General features: G+C 63.6%; 1 protein-coding gene across 1 annotated transcript in view; it reads right to left on the bottom strand.

The window, feature by feature from the left end:
- Nucleotides 1-18,277, bottom strand: part of KIF1A (kinesin family member 1A) — an 86,099-nt gene that overhangs the window by 46,881 nt on the left and 20,941 nt on the right. The window contains exons 2-13 of the mRNA XM_065917196.1: nt 17,469-17,636; nt 12,100-12,176; nt 10,863-11,042; nt 10,013-10,078; nt 9,430-9,608; nt 8,367-8,478; nt 6,945-7,022; nt 6,557-6,622; nt 6,056-6,073; nt 3,314-3,389; nt 1,900-1,978; nt 1,185-1,327 (exon numbers count right to left, since the gene is read on the bottom strand). Of these exons, the coding sequence (XP_065773268.1) occupies nt 1,185-1,327; nt 1,900-1,978; nt 3,314-3,389; nt 6,056-6,073; nt 6,557-6,622; nt 6,945-7,022; nt 8,367-8,478; nt 9,430-9,608; nt 10,013-10,078; nt 10,863-11,042; nt 12,100-12,176; nt 17,469-17,574 (1,180 nt within the window). The 5' untranslated portion in view covers nt 17,575-17,636. The remainder of the gene's footprint in view (nt 1-1,184; nt 1,328-1,899; nt 1,979-3,313; nt 3,390-6,055; nt 6,074-6,556; nt 6,623-6,944; nt 7,023-8,366; nt 8,479-9,429; nt 9,609-10,012; nt 10,079-10,862; nt 11,043-12,099; nt 12,177-17,468; nt 17,637-18,277) is intronic.

Consider the following 18,277-nt stretch of genomic DNA (forward strand, 5'->3'; position numbering starts at 1 on the left):
CGAACCCAGGCCCTGACCCTGACCCAGGCCCTCACCCTCTCCACCACCCACCGCAACCCCGAGCTCTGGGGCCGGGCTGCACTGTCCACCCCACTGAGTGCCCTGGCAGAGTGAGCTGTGGGACCTCCGAGGGGGCTCCCACTCCTCCACCCCACACACTGCTCTGAGACCCCCACGGCTGGGAGGCGGGGGCTTGACACCCCCTGGGGCGGGAGGAGCCCGGGCCCCTCCCGGCAGAAGCAGACACACAGCAGAGCAGCGGCGAACGCAGGGCAGCACGGGGGGCCGGGAAGCCAAGGGCGGCCTGCGGCTCCTGGGTGGGGAGGGGGCACCCAGCTCCTGCCCCTGCCCAGGGCCAGTGGGAGACGCAGGCCAGAGGGGCCTGGCAGCGGTCAGACTCCTGGCATTTCCAAGGGAGGGGGCTTGGGCTGGATGAGGTCAAGGGAGGTCGAAGCCGGGAGGCAGGAACAGAGCCAGCCACCGAGCTGTCCTGGCCTCTGTACTGATGTTCAGCATTTCCCAGGCCTCTAGAAACATGAGGCTCAGAGGCTGACCTCAGCCACACTCGGCCTCAAGAGGCCTTGGCTGCCCTGGGCCTCCCCATTGCCTCAGTTGCCCAGTAGACACAGGGGTAAGCCAGGAGCACGGCCCACAGGGCACGTGAGCAAGAGGACGCTGGTCGTCCAGCCCCAGGGAGAGGACGGCCGCGGAGGGGGTGCGCCCGCCCCGTGCTGCCCTACGCTCGCGGGCGGCGGAAGCGGGGTGCGCAGTGAGCGGGGGATACACACATCTGGGTCCTCCGGGCACAGTGCCGGCTACGGGGCAGGCGTGGGAGAGAGAGAAACGGAAGAGCAGGTTTGTCTCCGGAGGGCGCGTCCCGGGCCGGGCCTCAGGCTGGGCGGCGGTCCTCGGCAGGCGCGGGGACGGCCCGGCGCCTCCTGCCCACGCGGCTTCCAGGAAAGCCGTTGCTGGCCTCCTCAGGCCAGCTGCAAATCCAAACACGCAGCCCCCCAGGTCCCACCAGGACCCCCTAAACCCCACCCAGAGGCCACTCAACCCTAGAACCCGCAGCAGAGCCTGGGCCTCGGGCCAGAAGGGTCACTGTCAGCGGGTGGTGGTCCCAAGAAGGAGCCAGGGCCCGCAGTCCCCCTGCCCGGCGGGGACAGGCGGGCACAGACACTCACTGTCGGTGATGTCGCCGAGGCCCTGGGCGTAGAGCAGGTCCCGCAGGCGCGTCACCTCGTCCTTCAGCTCTCGAATCAGCTTGTTGTTGGGGTCCTCGTTGATGACGGCGTTGCAACGGATCTGCTTGGCCCGGTCGGCGTACCTGGGAGGCAAGGGGGGCTGGGGGCTGTGCGCATGGCGGCCGAGGGCACCCGGAGTCCCGCCTGCACCCACCTGCGGGGGCACCGACCTACAGTGGCTCAGCACTTGGGGAAACCAAGGCCCCGGGGGGAGGGATGGGGGGTATCTTCTCCCCACGGGGAGCCTTGCCCACTTGGCCCTGTGGCCCCGGGGTGCACGGGGCAGTCTGACCTGCACCCGAGCCCCATGTGTTCCTGGCCCGGAGGCGAGAGCACCCAGCCAGGCCACTGAGCAACACCCCGGCCAGCGGGACCTGCAGACACGCCTGTCCCCGGGGGCTCATTAAAGACCCCCGGTGGCTCCATGGCCTGTGGGTCAGGGTGAACCACTCAACCCAGAGCACTGCTCTCCCGGCCTAGTTTCAGGGGCCTGGGGCCACTCGAGGCCACAAGCGGTGGGACACGGGAAGAGGCCCGTGAAGTCCTGGGGGCCCTGCTGGCCACTGGGAGCCTCGAGGGGCCCAGTGGAGCCGGTGCCCCATGGAGGCTCCTGGAGGGTCGGCTCCCGCCCACCTCCAGCCCCCTTGGGACACACCTCAGGGTGCTCAGCGTCTCGTCATAGTTGATGTCCGCGGGGCTCAGCGCCGCCACCATCGCGGTCCTGGAGTTCCCACCTGTGGGAAGAGACCCGGTGGTCCCCACCGAGGGTCAGCCTTGCCCACCCGTCCCATCCCCCACCCTCCCCGTGCCCTGCCCATGGGCCATTGGGAGGGAGCAGACGGCAGGGGCTGGCCTCCCTCTCGGAGTTAGGCACCTGGCTTGCTTGTCTTCTACATAAACAAATGTTTTTCTCACGTTTGGGGTCACGTTACAACAAGCAGCCACATCCCCCCATGATAAAGAGGCACGTTGTGGGGGGTTTATGGCATTTACTAGTGGATAAGGACCCTTTCTGTCCAATAAAGATTTCACTCTGGTCCCTGTCATCTGGGATGTGTTTCCCATCAGACTCCTGGCCAGGGTCTCCCAAATGCAGCGTCAGGACACGCAGGGCGTGAGGAGACCAGCCATCTGACTCCGTCCTCCTCTGGGCAGAGGGTCCTGTCGGTTCAGGGCTGGGGCAGCCCCAGGACTGCTGTTTGTCCTGCCCTTGCTGGGGCTCTGGACACACTGACCTCAGGGACCTGTGTCCCGGGGCCGCGTTCTCAGGGTGCGGCACCCCCCAGGGACTGCGGGTTGACAGTGTGAAGGCCTAGGGGTGCAATGCCCACCCTGGGGCGGGGCCTGGGTGTGGCCCTGGGGGAGAGGCCGGGTGAAGGGACACACACTCCTGCGACTCTTGTGTTCCCCGCTGGGGGGCACTTTCCCCCCCATCTCCCACTGCCCTCTTCTCCACCGGGAGGCTTGGCGCTGCACCCAATGTGGCCCATACCAGAGACCAATCGGGCTGCTTCTGAGGGTCAGGGTCATGCCCCTTGGTGTGCAGCCGAGGAAGGCCCCAGAGCCCCAGCTGTCCACAACTACCGGAAGTCAGTTTACCCTTCTGGACATCAGTCCCCCCAGCTCCCGCACCCTTCTATAAGGGTAGGCAGCGAGGACCCCAAGGCCATTTTGGGCAGAACATATGGGTATTGGGGTGTTTCAGGCTCCATCTCCCTCTCACTGGCTCAGAGCTCAGCTGGAGGGGAGGGCGGGGAAGCAAGGCAGCTCCGGACAGCCAGCAGGGCTCCCAGGGGTCACCAGACGGAGGGAGGCAAGTCCCTGTGACGGGTGGGGTGCCACCTCCCCGAGCCGGGGGTACCGGCGCGAGGGCTGCAGATCTGTGGCCCCGAGGGCCACCTGTCCCCAGCCTGGTGGCGTAAACCCGCTGCTGATACCGCCCTTGTCCCCCGGGAGGAGCCCCTGGGCCTGCCGCTCAGCCGGGGAAGGATGGGCGCCCTCTGGGACAGAGCAGGAGCGAAGGTGGCACCCGTGATGGGTGTCAGATCCCAGGCCGGGTGAGCCCTCACCTAGGTTTTCCCGGAGGAGCCAGGTCAGCACCGAGTCTCTGTAGGGAATGAAGTCTGTCTTCTTCTTCTTCTTGTTCTGTGGGACACAGACAGCCAAGGTCAGCCCCGAGCCCAGCTGAGGTGGTATCAGGGGGGCAGGCACAGGGCGCACGGGCTGGCTGCCCAGGGCTCGGGGCTGGGCCTGCCCTCACAGCCTCTCCCCCCAGACCCTGGGCGCCCCTGCTGGGACTGGAATCGGGGACCTGCCAGCACATTCCTCAGCCTCCCCCTTGTCTGTCCCAGGCCCCTCAGGAGCCACACAGACACGTGCTGCTGCTCTTCAGGCCCCGAGCCTGCAGGACCGAGAGTCCTGGAAGTCCCTGAGACCAGCCGTGGGGTAGGGTTACTGAGCAGGTTTGAGAGCGTCCAATCCCCGCAGCGCCTCCTCGGCCCAGGGAGACTTTCCTTTGCAAACCTGGTGGTGACAGACTCGATGTCCACCTTGTGTTTCTATTACTTAACCCTCAAGGGTGACTCTCTGCTGCCTTTGTCAGACCTGTTCCCACAGTAAATGCCCCGTGGTCACGCAGTCACCGCCGAGGGGGCCTAGCTGGCAGCTCCCTCACAGGTCTTCCCTCTGCTCTGTCGGCTTGGCCCAAGCACCTCAGCCCCGGGACCTTTGCCCCCGTGACCCTTGCTGCCCTGCCTGCCACCCAGCCACCCCCATCAGCTGCTCCCTACACAGCAGCCTGAGGGCGCATCCAGATGCCGCCAGTCTTCACCAGCCCACAGCTGACCCATGGTGACCTCCCACCACACCCCAGCCAGCTGCTCCCTGACGCTGCTGGAGAGCAGGTCAAGCCTGGCCATCAGGCCTCGTCACCTGCAGTCACCCACGCTCCTGCGTCCAGGGCTGACCCTCAACTGGCTCCTCAAAACCATCTTGCTCAACTCCTGTGAGTCACCACAGCGCCTGACAGTCCCCTCCTCGGTCCTTCACATGGTTCCCCATATGGTTCCTCTCGCTCTGCTGGCTGAGCTACTGGCACGGCTCATCAACGCCATCCTTCAGTTTCTCACCTGAGTTCCTGCACCGCCTCACACAGTTTCTCATGTTTCCCCAGCTTGTCGCCGTTTGTCACAGGATCCCTCACAGCTCCTCACAGCTCCCACAGGTCACTCACACGCGTCCCCACACAACTCCTCACACAGTTCCTCTCATCATTCACCACAAGCTCCACACACACGTCCCTCACGCTCCTCACACCATCTCACACACTTCTCTGGTCCCCACACAACTCTTCACACAGTTCCTCTCATCATTCACCACAAGCTCCACACACACGTCCCTCATGCTCCTCACACCATCTCACACACTTCTCTGGTCCCCACACAACTCCTCACACAGTTCCTCTCATCATTCACCACAAGCTCCACACACACGTCCCTCACGCTCCTCACACCATCTCACACACTTCTCTGGTCCCCACACAACTCCTCACACAGTTCCTCTCATCATTCACCACAATTCTTCACAACATCCAGATACAGTTCTTCACAAGCTCCACGCACACGTCCCTCACACTCCTCACACCATCTCACACACTTTGTCTCACATTTCCTCGCTCCCCAGAGTCCACACGATTCCTCACAATTTTGCACACAGTTCCCACAGACTCCTCACACCTTACACAGCCCTCCTCCCAGGCCTTTGCACAGCTCCCAGCACCGTCCCACACTGTTGCTAGTGGTCTAACGGACTAACGGCTCCTCACAGCTCTCTCAGCGTCTCACACAATGACTCACACCTCCTCACACAGCGGGTCCTTATCTACTTCCTCTCACGGGCACTCCATGATCCTCAGAGACCCTCCCCAAGGTTCCCGCTGAGCCGCAGCTTCACACGCTTCCTCACACAGCTCCACACACACCGTCAGACTTCCAGCTCTGCACACAATTCCCGCACCTTCCACACACAGTTTCTCGGTCTTCACACAGCTCCTTACAATTCCCAGAGACCCTCCGTCTCCTCACAGGGTCATGTGCTGACCTCCCCTGACACGGTCCACACTCACCCACAGCTCTTCAACAGTTGCACTTGCCTTTCCTCACACTTCTCCACAGGCCCTGACACCGGCCCCAGAGCTTCTCACGGTTCCTCACGGTTGTACACAGTGTCCCGTTTCCTGCGCTCTCTCACCTCCCAGAGCTCCTCACAACCCACTTCTGGATCCCCTGCCATGGCAAGGCGCCTCCTCTCACAGCTGCTCACACACATCCGCACGGCACCTTCTCAGTTGGGCTAGTTCCTCTCAATGCGCGTGTGGTCCCTCTCCTGCCTTCTCACGAGTCCTAACGCCCGTGTCCTCCCACTGCCCCCCATGCTGACCAAGCTCTTCCCACCTCACGCCTCAGGACTCAGGGCTGCACAGGGCATGGGGGCACTGCCTGCCCGCTCGGCTCCTCCACGCCCCCCAGGCGCCCTGGGGCCGCCTCTCCCGTGACGCCCCCCAGGCCATGCCGACAAGAGGCGCCCACTCGGGTCACCCTCACAGCCCAGCCCTGTCCTTTACGAGGCTCATCCCTGTTAGTTCACGATTATCTCCTAGTCTCCTGCCGTCTCTCATCCACCCGGCAGCCTGCTCTCCGCTCACGGGCCCGGCCCAGCTCCAAGCAGGGCTGTTGTGTCCTGGGCTCCCACCACCTCCCCCTTCCCCACCAAGGGCTGAGAACTTCCCCCAGAACAGAGGAAGCGCTGCTTACCTTGTTGGGCCCAGAATCCTGCAAAAGCAAACACAGAGTCTGAGGACAGAGCTCTGGGCCTGGGGCGAAGGCCCCAGCTCTGCCCACACCCCCCTGCACCCCACTGCTGCCCGTCACGGCCGCTGGCCCTTGCTCTGCCCTCAGCCCTCAAAGCAGGATGGAGCAGCATCTGAGTTCACACACCCCACATCCTCCACCAGGCCAAGCCCTCACTCAAGGGTCTCAGCTCCTCCTGAGGGGCGGCCTGGGGGACACCCAGGGTCATAGCACCTGGAGTCCAAGGTCACCCTCAGGGCCTGTGAGGGAGATGGCACATCCCAGTCTCACAGGCTCTGAGGAACGATGGGGTCCCGGCTCGCCTCCAGCCGGGGACTCCCTCCCCACACTCTGCGGATTTCCCGTGAGCCCAGTCCACAGCATGGATAGGGCCTGGGCAAGGGGCCACTCCCAGTGTCTCCCACCCCCGCCCTGTCCCCCGGGCGGTAGCCCGGGCCCACTCACCATCTCGGCCAGCGCGGAGATGACCTTGCCCAGGGTGGTCAGGGACTTGTTGATGTTGGCTCCCTCCTGCAGGGGATGACGCGGCTGGTGTCAGGTGGCCTCAGAGTCCCTCCTCCCGTGGGACCCTGACCTGAGCTGGGCTGCCCTGATGGAGGCCCAACATCCAGCCCCCTCCCTGGGGGCCCCGTGAACCCTCCCGCCCTCCCCATCCCATGATGGCAGGACCAAAGTGGGCGCAGGAAATCAACTCCCCTTCCCGCCACCCCACTGGGTGTCAGTCCACTTTCCCCTGAGCTGCGCTGTCCCCCTCCCCTCAGACCACCCGGGCGTCAGGCCCCACTGGGCAGTCGGTGGTAGTAGATGCAGACCCTCCTGGGGACAGCCCTACCTTCAAGCGCGTACCCTTGGCCCCCGTGGAGTCGGCCCGCTCACTCCCAGCCAGGTCCACCAGGCTGATTTTGCTCACCTGTGAGGACACAGGCGTCACACGCAGGAGCTGGATGCCCAGTGGGGCCCGTCCCCCGGGGTGCGGCCTGCAGGGCCCACCATCCCAGGCCAATGTCATCCACCATCACCTCTTGCTGCTCTGCCGTGGGAGCCCACCGCCCCTGGGAGGCTGCATCCCGCCCCCCGCGCCTGACACCCCGCTGCCCCCGGCGTGCTGGCTGCTCTTCACCCGCACGTCACCATCACTGAAACCCACTCCACAGGCCAGGTTCACTGCACGGTGGGATTTGAACCCAGTTTCAGGAGCCCCTCTGCCACTGTTCAGCTGGCCTGTGGGGGTGCAGCTGCCTGCAGAGCTGCCCCAGCAATGGGGAGGGACCCCTGCACTTGCTCAGCCTGGACGGGCTGCCACATGCTCCTGGGGGAGGCCCATGCCCTTCAGAGCCATGGAGGTGCACGCAGGACTCCCCCAGTGCCCAGAGCCTGAGGCGTAGGAGCGGCAGGCAGCCCACAGCCAGGCCGGCTCAGGCCCAGTTCTGCGCTCCCGCCCTCCCAGGCCCCCGGGAGGACGCTGCCAGGCCGAGGCGACCCCGGCATCATCAGGAACCGAGGAGCCTCTGTGCAGAGCCCGGGGAGCTGCCTGAGAGAACTCTGTCCGCAGGAGGCAGCCGAGCTGTCCCAGAACAGGGCCTGGATGGCAGGGTGGGCGTGGGGGCCATCAGAGCTAACAGGACGCTTAGGGTCAGGGCCACGGAGGGCGCCCGCCCCCCTGCCCCAACTGGCACCCTCAGTCAGTGTGTCTGGTAAAGGCCCCAGGAGACGAGACCCCTGTCCTGGTCCTCTCACAAGGCCAGGGTGCGTGGGAGTGGCATCTGGGGTGGGGGGCACGGCAGGGTGCTCAGCACAAGCTCTCCTTTGTGCTCACAGATGCCAGCACCCACAGTCGGGGGGTGTCCCCAGCCTGCACCGCGGCCACAGTCAGCCGGTGACGGGCACTCACTCAACCCGAGGCCTTCAACTCCACCCTGTGAGGGCCCCGAGGCATCCCCGGGCAGCAGGGCTCTGCTGCAGTGCAGCCCAGGGGACACCCTGCCCGGGCCCCAGAGTCTCCACCACAACCCGTGAGAAGCTGATCTAAGGTCACGGCCCCTCAGCTGGGTCCCGGCCACACCCAGGTGGCACCAAAGGCCGAGATGTGGTGGCCTCTCAGGCCTGGCCAGACTCTCACCGTGGCCCAGGCTGGGTAGTGGGCTGTCAGCGCCCCGTGAAGGTGCCACCTGCACCTTGCAGTTATATCCAGTTTGGCCTCCTCCCCGCCGCCTGACTGCCGCCCTGCCCCACCCGACCCTCATAGCTGGCTCACTTTCTCCGTGGTGATGTTGGTCTCCGCGTCATGGCGCTTCTGTGTGAAGATGATGTTGAAGACGGCGTGGGAGCGGCTGCTGGTCTCATTCATGTTCGTGGCCGCCACCGTCCTGGAGAACAGAAGCCACACACGGTCACCTGGCACGCCACGGTCGGACATGAGGGCCGAAGGAGAGAACATGAGACGTCTCCCGGGGCCGTCTTGTCAGAGCTCGGGCAGGGCCCACGCCACCTGCCCACCTCATCCACTGTGGCTCCTGCAGCCTCCAGCTCGAGCCTGGCACCTGGGGAGCTGTGACTGGGGGTCTCTTGGCTTCCAGGGGTTCAGCAGAGCCCAGCTATTGCTCACTCAACGCCTGGGGCAGTGGTCTGTGGGCAGTGACGTGGAAAGGCCCCCCAGGAAGGGAAAGAGGGGTCCACTGTCACATCCCATGCCAGTTGCTCCAGGAGAAGGCCTGAGGCTGTCTGACCAGAGGCCAGTGTTGGACCCAATGCCACTGACATGCAGAGACCCCGGGGAAGCCCCCAGGCTGGGCTCACTGCCTGACAGCTCTCTGCAGAGGGGCCCCTGTGGGGCTACAACTGAGTGCCGGGTGTCGGCTGCCCACCCAGTCTTCCTCACCCTCCCAGGAGCCCCTAGGAAGCAGACGGGCAGCTGTTGCCATGACAACCAGGGCAGGTCCTCCTGGGCTGGGAGGTCCAGAGCATTGCAGCCACGGAGGCCAATAGCTTGTGGCTGGCAGTGCCTTGAGGCTGACCCTCTCCACACGCCCCGAGCAGGCAGAGCTGGGCCTCACAGCCTGGCCCCACCCAGGGCAGCCATAGCCAGAGCCTCTAGGAGGAGCAGGCCCTGTGTAGGTGATGGTATCTCCTGTACTGGGCGAGCTGGAGGTCCCTCGCAGGCAGGCATGTGCCCTAAAGGCCTGAGGCCCAATGTGGGCCCTGGACAAGCCCCATGAGAACACCAACAGGCACCCCAAGGCCCGGTCTTCCTCGGAGAGACTCGAGGCTGCACTTGTGATGGGGTGGGCAGGGAGGGTGGGGGCATCACTCGCACACACCGGGCCTTGTTCCCAGAGTCCATGAGGTCTTGGATGTCATTATAGGAGGTGACCGCCAGCTTGGACAGGTCCTCCACGTAGGGACCCAGCAGCGGGTGCTCCCGCACACGCAGGTTGCCCTTGTTCTTGGGGTTCAGGAGGTCACGGACACGCTCGCAGTAAATCTCCATGTAGCTGACCTGCAGGACAGAGTTAACATCAGGGACCCCCAAGGTGGGGGAAATAGGGTACACCATGTGTCCAAGTCACCCACTGGGGCCAGGGCCCCTACTGGAATGTGTAAGTAGAGGTATCAGCCCACCCCCGCCTGCCTGGCCTTGCCCACCCATGGCCATGCTGCCAGCTGGCCCAAGGAGGTCACGCTGGGGCCACCTCGGCCACAGCCCAGCCCAAACCATGCAGCTCAGAGCAGCTGCTCAATAAACACCATGGAGATAACACTGCCCCTTCCGGTGTCCAGCGTGGGGCAGGCACATTTGCAACATACATGCAAGAATGACAAGATAAGGGCACAGACCAGTGGGGGGATTGGCTTTAAGTCAGAAAAGCCACGCTCCAAGGGACAGGAGGTGGGGAGACCTACCTCCACGGAGTAGGACATGTTATCGTTGGTAGTGTCGTTGATGCGGGAGAAGAGGTCCTCGCAGAGCTGCCAGGACAGAGGACACGGTCAGACGTGAGGCTGGGCTGTCCCCAGAGCCCTGCTTCTCGAGGTGCTGGGCTCCTGCACCCCAGCAAGGATTCTGCTCCCCAAGCCCCTCCCACACCCTCACGGTCCACCTTAAAGGCACCGAGAAGGCCTGCAGCCAAGGAGTCACTGTCTTCTGATAACTCAGGGGCCCCCGGCTGACATCTGATCCTCTCCTGCTCCTCCCACCATCCTCACCTGCATGAGGTGGAGGATCTACCATGCTGCAGATCACCTGACATTCTCCCCTCCCTGACCAAGTCCAGTACTGACCAGCTCAGATTTGGAGACCTGCCTAGCGGGCATCCTCTGTCCTGAGCACCTCTCCCTGCCTGGACCACCAGCCCTCACAGCTGTCCCCAGGAAAGGCTGACCCTACCAGCAGCTGTCCCAGCCTTCCTGTCATGGATGTGACCGCGGTGGTCGCTGGCCAGGGCTGGGCCCCTCCCGCAGCTCCCCATCCATGGACCTGGGTCTCCAGCCTCTTCACAGCCAGTCTGCCCCACGCTGCCTCCTGCCCAGGCCCCAACCTCCTCCTGGTTTACCTTCCCTCCTGGTCTCTGCTCTCAGGGGGGCTTGCTGCGCCCTTCCCAGGCCCCGCCCTCCCCGGGCCTCGCCCCGCCCCAGGCCCCGCCCCACCCAGCCTCAGACCACACTCCATCTGCACAGCCTTCTTCAGGCCCCGCCCCAGGCCCCGCCCCAGCCAGCTTCAGACCACACCCCATCCGCGCAGCCCGCCGCGTGCCTGCGGGATGATGCCCTGCTGGTCCTTCTCCTGCTTGCCCATCATGGTGTAGGACTTGCCAGCCCCAGTCTGTCCGTAGGCGAAGATGCAGACGTTGTAGCCTTCGAAGGCGTGCTGCAGCATCTCCTCGCCGATGTCGCGGTACACCTGCTTCTGAGAGGCGTAGTTGATGTCTTCCGGCTGCAGGACGAGAGGGGAGCAGCTGCAAAAGGCTGGGGTGCCGAGACCTCCGCCCGCCAGATTCTCTGAGCACCCGCATCGCACCATGGGCTTCCGGGAGCCAGGGCCAGTGCGGTGGAGAGGACGCCCGCCCGCCCACTCCCTCACAGGACACCTGGAGAGGGGAAATAATGGGGGGGGCTTCCGGTGGGAGCGCTAGGAGAAGCCATCAGGCTAGGGCCTCACAGAGTGAAGGGCATTTCTGCAGAGGGAACAGCATGTGCAAAGGCTGGGAGGTGGGAGTACATAACGTGGTGCCTGAAACCAAGCTTGGTGTGGCGGCCGTGGAGTGACAAGGTGGGACTGGAGAGACCGCAGAGTAGGGGCCCATAGGCTGGGCTATCACCCCTGGACACGTCCTGAAGACAGCGGTCACTTTAGGCAGGCCAGGGGTACCCTGACTGTGGGAGAGGAGGGGCTGGAAGGTGAAATGGGGAGCCCTGGGACCAGGCTCTCAGAGATGTGACTCATGGTGGGCCCTGGCCCACGGGCAGAGGGCCTGGACACCTTCTAGGATGCAGGGGGCTGGGGGATGGCAGGACTGGGTGTGGACTGGATGGAGGAGGTGGGGGGTGAAAAGCCCGGAGTTCTCCCAGGCTCCCAGGGGAAGTGGAGTGGAGGAGGGCGTGGGCTGGCCGGTGTCAGGTGGGCAGGCTCAGCTTTGGACACTGAGCCTGGGATGTCTGGGGAAGAGAAGAAGCTGCTGGGCAAGTGGACGTACAACTCAGACCCTGGGAAACTGCCCCTGGTGCGCTGACAGCCCCTTGGTCTCTGTCACAGCAGGGGGCAGTGCATGTAGCATCTGCACTATGACCTTTCACACACAAGGCAACTGAGGAAAGTAGGCCCCTCCCCACGGGCCTCCACCTAGGCCCACACCTCCCGCATTGGTCCTGCAGGGGAGCAGGTGAGTCCCTCACCCCACTGGCTCAGAGAGGTCAAGGGACTGGCGGAAGATCACACAGTGAGCAGGGCGGAGCTGGCTTCCACCCCTCCGGAACCCCAGCCCTGGGCTTACCGAGGTGTGTGACCAGTAGGAGTAGTCGAAGCTGAAGCTTTTGGGTGTCTCCTTGGGCTGTTTGGGGTTAACGATGGCTGCAGGGAGGGAGACAGGCATAAAGGTTAGCACTGCCCTGCAGGGACACACCTCCTTCAGGAACTCGGGCTGTCCCAGTGGGAGAGGGCTCCAGGCCACTCCCCACCACGGCATCCCATTTGAGGAGCGCGGCACCCTCCTCCCCGTACTTGGAGATGCAGGCCAAGCTGCCCACCCCTTGGACCGGCTTCCCTCAACTGCCGGGGGCTGGGGCCCTCGCCTTCCTGAGCTCTAGGACCCCACACCCTGCCCTGCCAGCCATGTCCTGGGTTACCTGTAACTCTCACTGAGAGAGCAGACCCCATCCCTGCAGCAGGCTGAGTTACGGCCTTCAGAATTCACACATCACTGAGTCCTGACCCCAGGACTCGGGATGTGACCTTATTTGGAGACAGGGTCTGAAGGGTGGGCCTGGTAAGGAGGAGGGGGCACTGGAGTGGATGGCCCTGTCACCACGGGACTGGTGTTCTTATAAAGGGACGTGCCACGGACACACACGTGGGGAAGGCCACGTGAAGATGGAGGCGGAGACCGCAACCGCGCTTCTGCAGGCCAGGAGACGCCAGCATCTCCAGAAACCACTAGAGGCAAGAGCCATAGAGAAAGCTGAGCGCCAAAGAACTGATGCTTTCAAACTGTGGTGCTGGACAAGACTCTTGAGAGTCCCCTGGACTCCAAGAAGATCAAACCAGTCAATTCTAAAGGAAATCTACCCTGAATATTCCCTGGAAGGACTGATGCTGAAGCTCCAATACTTTGGCCACCTGATGTGAAGAGCTGACTCATTCGAAAAGATCCTGATGCTGGGAAAGGCTGCAGGCAGGAGGAGAAGGGGCCGACAAGAGGATGAGATGGCTGGATGGCATCACTGACTCAATGGACATGAGTTTGAGTAAACTCTGGGAGATGGTGAAGGACGGGGAAGGCTAGTGTGCTGCAGTCCATGGGGTCACAAAGAGTTGGACACAACTGAGCGACTGAGCAACAAGAAAAAAAGGTGAGATAGGTAGGGAGTAGATTCTCCTCCCCCTCAGAAGGAACACCTTGATGTCACAGCCGGTGACACCTTGATCCGGGACTCAACAGCCTCAGGACCTGTTGTCTAAGCGGCCCCATCTGCGGCACTCTGCTCTGGAGCCCTGGGACACTGGGACCTGCACCCCAACCCTGGCCACCCTGGCCTTGACCGGCTCGGCAGGCAGGGCCCTCGCTGTGTGCTCCAGAAGGTCTTGCTCATGGCCCAGGAGTTACCAGAAGCCCAGTCCTCAGGGCTGACCCGGCTCCAGGCCCCATGCCCCAGGTTTGAGAAGTTCTAGCTGATGACTCAGCACCCCTGGGAGGCCGGCAGGAGGGAGCGGGTGACTGACCATCACAGCCCTTTCTTTGGAGCCAAAAGGGGGTCACGTCATCCATGCCACCTCCAGAAGTGAGGCTGAGAGGAGACCTAGCTGCCCGGGTTTCAACTCCCGCTGGACGTGGGGCCGTGGCCGCCGGAACCTCGGCACAGATAATGCCAGCGCCGTGGAAACGACAATCACAGCGCCCCCTGAGTGCACACAGGCCCCGGCACCCACCAGCGCCCCAGCTCTGCCCACCCTGTCGCCCCACCCCGCCCAGCCCCCTCTCCTTCACTGGCTGCAACCCCTGCCCCCCACCCCCGCCCCGGTGCTGATGCTGTCTGGGCACTGGGGTGTCTGCCTGCACTGGAGCCCCCGGCCCCCCAGGGACAGGGCACAGACATGCTCAAGGAACCTTGAGTGGGCAGGGGACAGCCCGCTGCCAGGGTCAGTGAGTGGGGAGTGGCCCCAAGGAGAGCCCGCGGGGAGACCGGCAGGTGGAGTCGCTCTGGCTCCGGACCTGCTGTCACCTGCCCCCTCTCCCACCGGCGCAGGGTCCGTGGTGTGACTATGACCCCACCCTGTTCTAACCCCGGGGTCCTGTGGTGTCCCCATCACAGATGGTCCTGAGCTCCAGAGGGGACGGCCCTCCCCAGGGCAACCTCCCTGGGCCAGGGGGACAGGGCAGCACCCACCCCCAGCACCGAGGTGATCTAGTGGAGGGGGCTTCCGGTGTAGCCTCCTCCTGAGGGTCTGAGGAGGGGCCAGGAGCCTGGGCTTGTCAGGGACTCAGCGCCTCCGCCCCTGCTGCGGGCACACGGGGGACAAAGACGGGCACCGTGGGGCGGGAACAGCAGGGCAGGGGCTGAAGCAGGATGAGCCGCTTTCTCGGAGTCTGAAGGCCCCACACGCCGGGAGCCGCCTCCACTCCTTCCAGGAGCGTGTGCTCAACACTGAGGAATTCCGTGGGTCTGGGGTTGAACCCCAGGGGGCTTGGAATTGATGCAAGGACAGTATTTACACCATGGAAATGGGCAAACAGAGGGGGTGTGTGTCTGTGTGCCAGAGCAAGTGAGGGGCTAGTTTAGTGACAGGCCACTGCTCACCACCTGCGAGATTTAGGAAGTAGCCTCGCTGAGACACAGACAGAAACATCAGTGTCAGGGGCCTAGGGGACATTCTCTCGGCATCGGGCTCATGTCAGGAGGGTCCTCCGGGTAGCAGGAGGAGTCGTCCTGCCCAGCAAGGCCCCCGCGCCCCCAGCAAGGCCCTCACAATGCTCCGCCAGGCATGGTCCTTGTCCCTGGCCCGTCTTGTTCCATGTCTGAGTCCCCACGGGAATGCCACCCCCAGGTCAGTGAGGGCCTCAGTCCTGCTCCCCAGGCCTGACGCTGGGAGTGGAGCCTGGTGCAGGCTGGGGCTCAGTGATGTCCCTTCCGACGTGGGTATGAAGGGACCCCCCCACCTTCTCCTCCCGGGTTCTGAGGGGTGTTGACCCGACCCCACCCAGCCTCCTTTCCCCTATGCTACGGGAGCATCCTCGGCCCTGAGGGGCTCAAGGCAGAAAAGGAGGCTGTGTGGCCCCTGCAAGTGGACAGCCCATCTCGACCCTCACAGGTGGGCCCCGGGGAGAGGCAGCTCAAGGCAGGGAGCGCCCAGGGCACCTTGGCCTGGGGCTGGCCGGTGACAGCGGGCCCCCAGCCCCGCGCCACGGCTGCTGACCAGGGCCCCGCCTTTGACACCACGTGTCCGAGCCATTCCTCCAATACACAAGCCCGCAGCCAGGTCACCACCTTCTGGCCACACCCATGCTCCCTTCTGTGGTCTCCCGGGCCGAGGGTCACTCTGTTTGGAGCCCAGAACATGTGGCATGGCACATGGCATATGGGGCCAACTTCTCTGAGGACTTGGGTGTTGAGAACACACATGAGCACCTGGTCAACAAGGGCCTTTGTGCAACTAGCAGGATCTGTGTGGGCAGAGGAGACCGTCAGGGGGTCCCGATGGACCTTCCAGAATGGCAGTCCGTTCGCTGAAACACACAGCAGGCCCAGCTGGCCAGGGTCCAGCCTTGCAGGCAGGGAGGCCAGCCTGGGCAAGGGCCTGTGGGGCCCGGCGGGGCTGGAGAGCCTGACCCTGAAGGCGTCCACCCCGCCACAGGCACTCACCTAGGCTGAACAGCGTCCTCCCCAAGTTCATGTCCACCAGAACCTCAGAATGTGACCTATGACCTTACAGAAATAGGGTCCCTGCTGTAACACCTTCTGCAGCCTCAAGGGGGCCAGGCTGGAGATTTAACAGTGCCAGGCCCTGGACAGGCCCTCTGCTTGCATGGGGGCAGTGGCTGGACAAGACCCCAGCTTCCTGGGGAGGTCACCCAGAGGTGCGTCCTGTACCAGGAATAGCTGGGCCCTATTCCTGCTGCCCGTGGCGGTCCCCTGCTCACCAACGCCCCTTCGCAGCTTCTGTGTCCCCACAGTGGGACCAGGGCACCTGAGCCCTCATCTCAGGTCTGCTGCCGGGCACCCGGTGGAGACCACACCACTGAGAGTCACTATGAGCCCCCGATGTACCCGGGTGCCGTGCTCAAGGCTCCTCCCGCGGCCTCTACAACATGCCCCGGGGCTCCTGCAAAGACCCCCAGCCCAGACCCCCTTCCCCAGACCCCAGTGGTGCCCCAGGACACCCCAGGACAGGACACCCCCCAGCCATGCCCTAATCCTCAGCCCTCACAGCACTGGGAGGCAGCCAGCATCCGCCCCGAGTGCCCCTCCCCTGGGCAGACCCTCCCTCCAACCCTGTGGACGACAGAAGTTGTCCCCCACCCCACCTCCCACCCCCAGGGCTCCTCGTCCTCCTCCTACAACCTGAGGACCACTAGGTGCAGGTTCCACCAAGGAGCCCGCTGGCAAAAGCTCCAGGTGCAAGCTGCCTGTCAAGCCACGCCAACCACACAGCTGGGAGACAAAGAATTCCCGCCTGACACTAAGCGTGGGGATGGGCTGCTGGTCAGCAGGAGGTGATCCAAATGCTGGCTCCACTTCTGGGGCCCCAAACAAGCCCGCTGGCCCCCAGTGTGAGAAGCAAAGATGCCTGCTCTAGTGTGGGTGAGGGTGGGTGGGGGTGGGCGGGCCTCCAGGTGTCAGCAACACCCTGCTTCTTGGTCTGGGAATGGCTCAGTGCTCCCTAGGAGCACGCACTCTGTCCCCTCTCCCCGGGAGCACACGCCCTTTCCACTCTCCCTGGGATCACACGCCCTGTCCACTCTTCTGACGACACACCCCAAGTCAACAGAGAGGCCCCAGAGTGCGCGGGTGCAGGGCTGAGTCTCTGAGGCTCCGGCAGCCAGGTGTGTGCCCTAGAGGGGCCTGCAGGCCACACTGACCCTCTCAGAGCCATCCTTTCTCTCACTATGTCTTCCTGTCGACCTCCTACTTCTCAGAAAGGTTTGAGGTGACTTACAATTAGAAATAAAGAGCACACAAGATGAGAAATGAAGAACCTTGTGTCTTGGGTTGAAAAGTTCCCTCCCCAAATTCACGTCTCCCCCAAACCTCAGAATGGCAGAAGCAAGGTCTCTGAAGATGAACGTAGCTGTTGAAATGAGGTCACACTGGATCAGGGTTGCTCCTAAGTCCAGTGGTCAGTGCCCGTACGAGGCCACACAGGGACCCAGACACGCAGGGGAGAAGCCCCGTGACGATGGAGCAGGGGGACGGGTGTGGAGGCGTGGCCGTCGCTGGAGGCCACAAGAGGCAGGAAGAATCCTCCTCCAGCACCACCACCCAGAGGCCCCCCCGTCAGCACCTTGGGTTTGAACTCTGGCCCCCCTGACTGCGAGAGAATATACTTCTGCGGTTTTAAGCCGCCCGATTTGTGGCCTCTGTTCCTGCAGCCCCAGGAAACCACACATGGTGTGGACGAGGGGGCCCTGGGGCCGCGCACGGTACTCACTGGTGGTGCTCCCCGACATCTGGATGATACACTTGGACTCGCGGCTCATCTCCCGAGAGTTGAAGGGGCGGACGCGCACCGCCACCTTCACCGAGGCCCCGGCCATCTCTGCGGCCTCTGTGGGTCACTCCTAGCAGCGGTGGGAGCCCCAGTGAGCAGGGGAGACACCTTGGGGAGAAGGGAGACATGAGTTAGAAACAGTGTCCAGAAAGGCAGGGCAGGCATTTCTGGCCATGGAACCCCCTCTGCCCTGGCGACACCCACTCAGATGACCAGTTCATGAGGAGGAGGGACGGAGTGGGCGGCTGTGGGCGAGAAAGGCCTCGCCTTTTAAGGAAGACAGGAGCCTGAGAAAGCGGCAGCCTGACAAGAAGCGGCTAATTCAGTCCGGGACGGGAAAGACGGGGCAGGTGCCTCCGGAGTCACAGGCTGAGTGGGGCTGCCCAAGGCGACTTAGAGAAATGCACGTGGGGGAGCCCTACGTGAAGAAAAGACGGGGCCGGCCAGCTGAGGACCGGACGAAAACCACCGAAAGGCAGGGCTTCACCGGTGGCTCGGGTGCAGGAGACTGCAGCTGCTAGGGCAGGAGACACGGGTTTGACCAGTGGTCCAGGATCCCACACGGCAGAGCAACTAAGCCTCCGCACCACCTCCAGTGAGCTTGCGCGCCCTAGAGCCTGTGCCCTGAAGAAAGGGAAGCCCGCACAATGCAGCTAGAGTGTAACCCCGCTCGCCACAACTAGAGAAAAGCCCACACAGCAACAGAGACACAGCGCAACCAAAAATAAGTCAAGAAACATTTTTTTTTT

This window comes from Muntiacus reevesi, chromosome 1 (genome assembly GCF_963930625.1).
Source record: "Muntiacus reevesi chromosome 1, mMunRee1.1, whole genome shotgun sequence".
NCBI classification, from domain to species: Eukaryota; Metazoa; Chordata; class Mammalia; order Artiodactyla; family Cervidae; genus Muntiacus; species Muntiacus reevesi.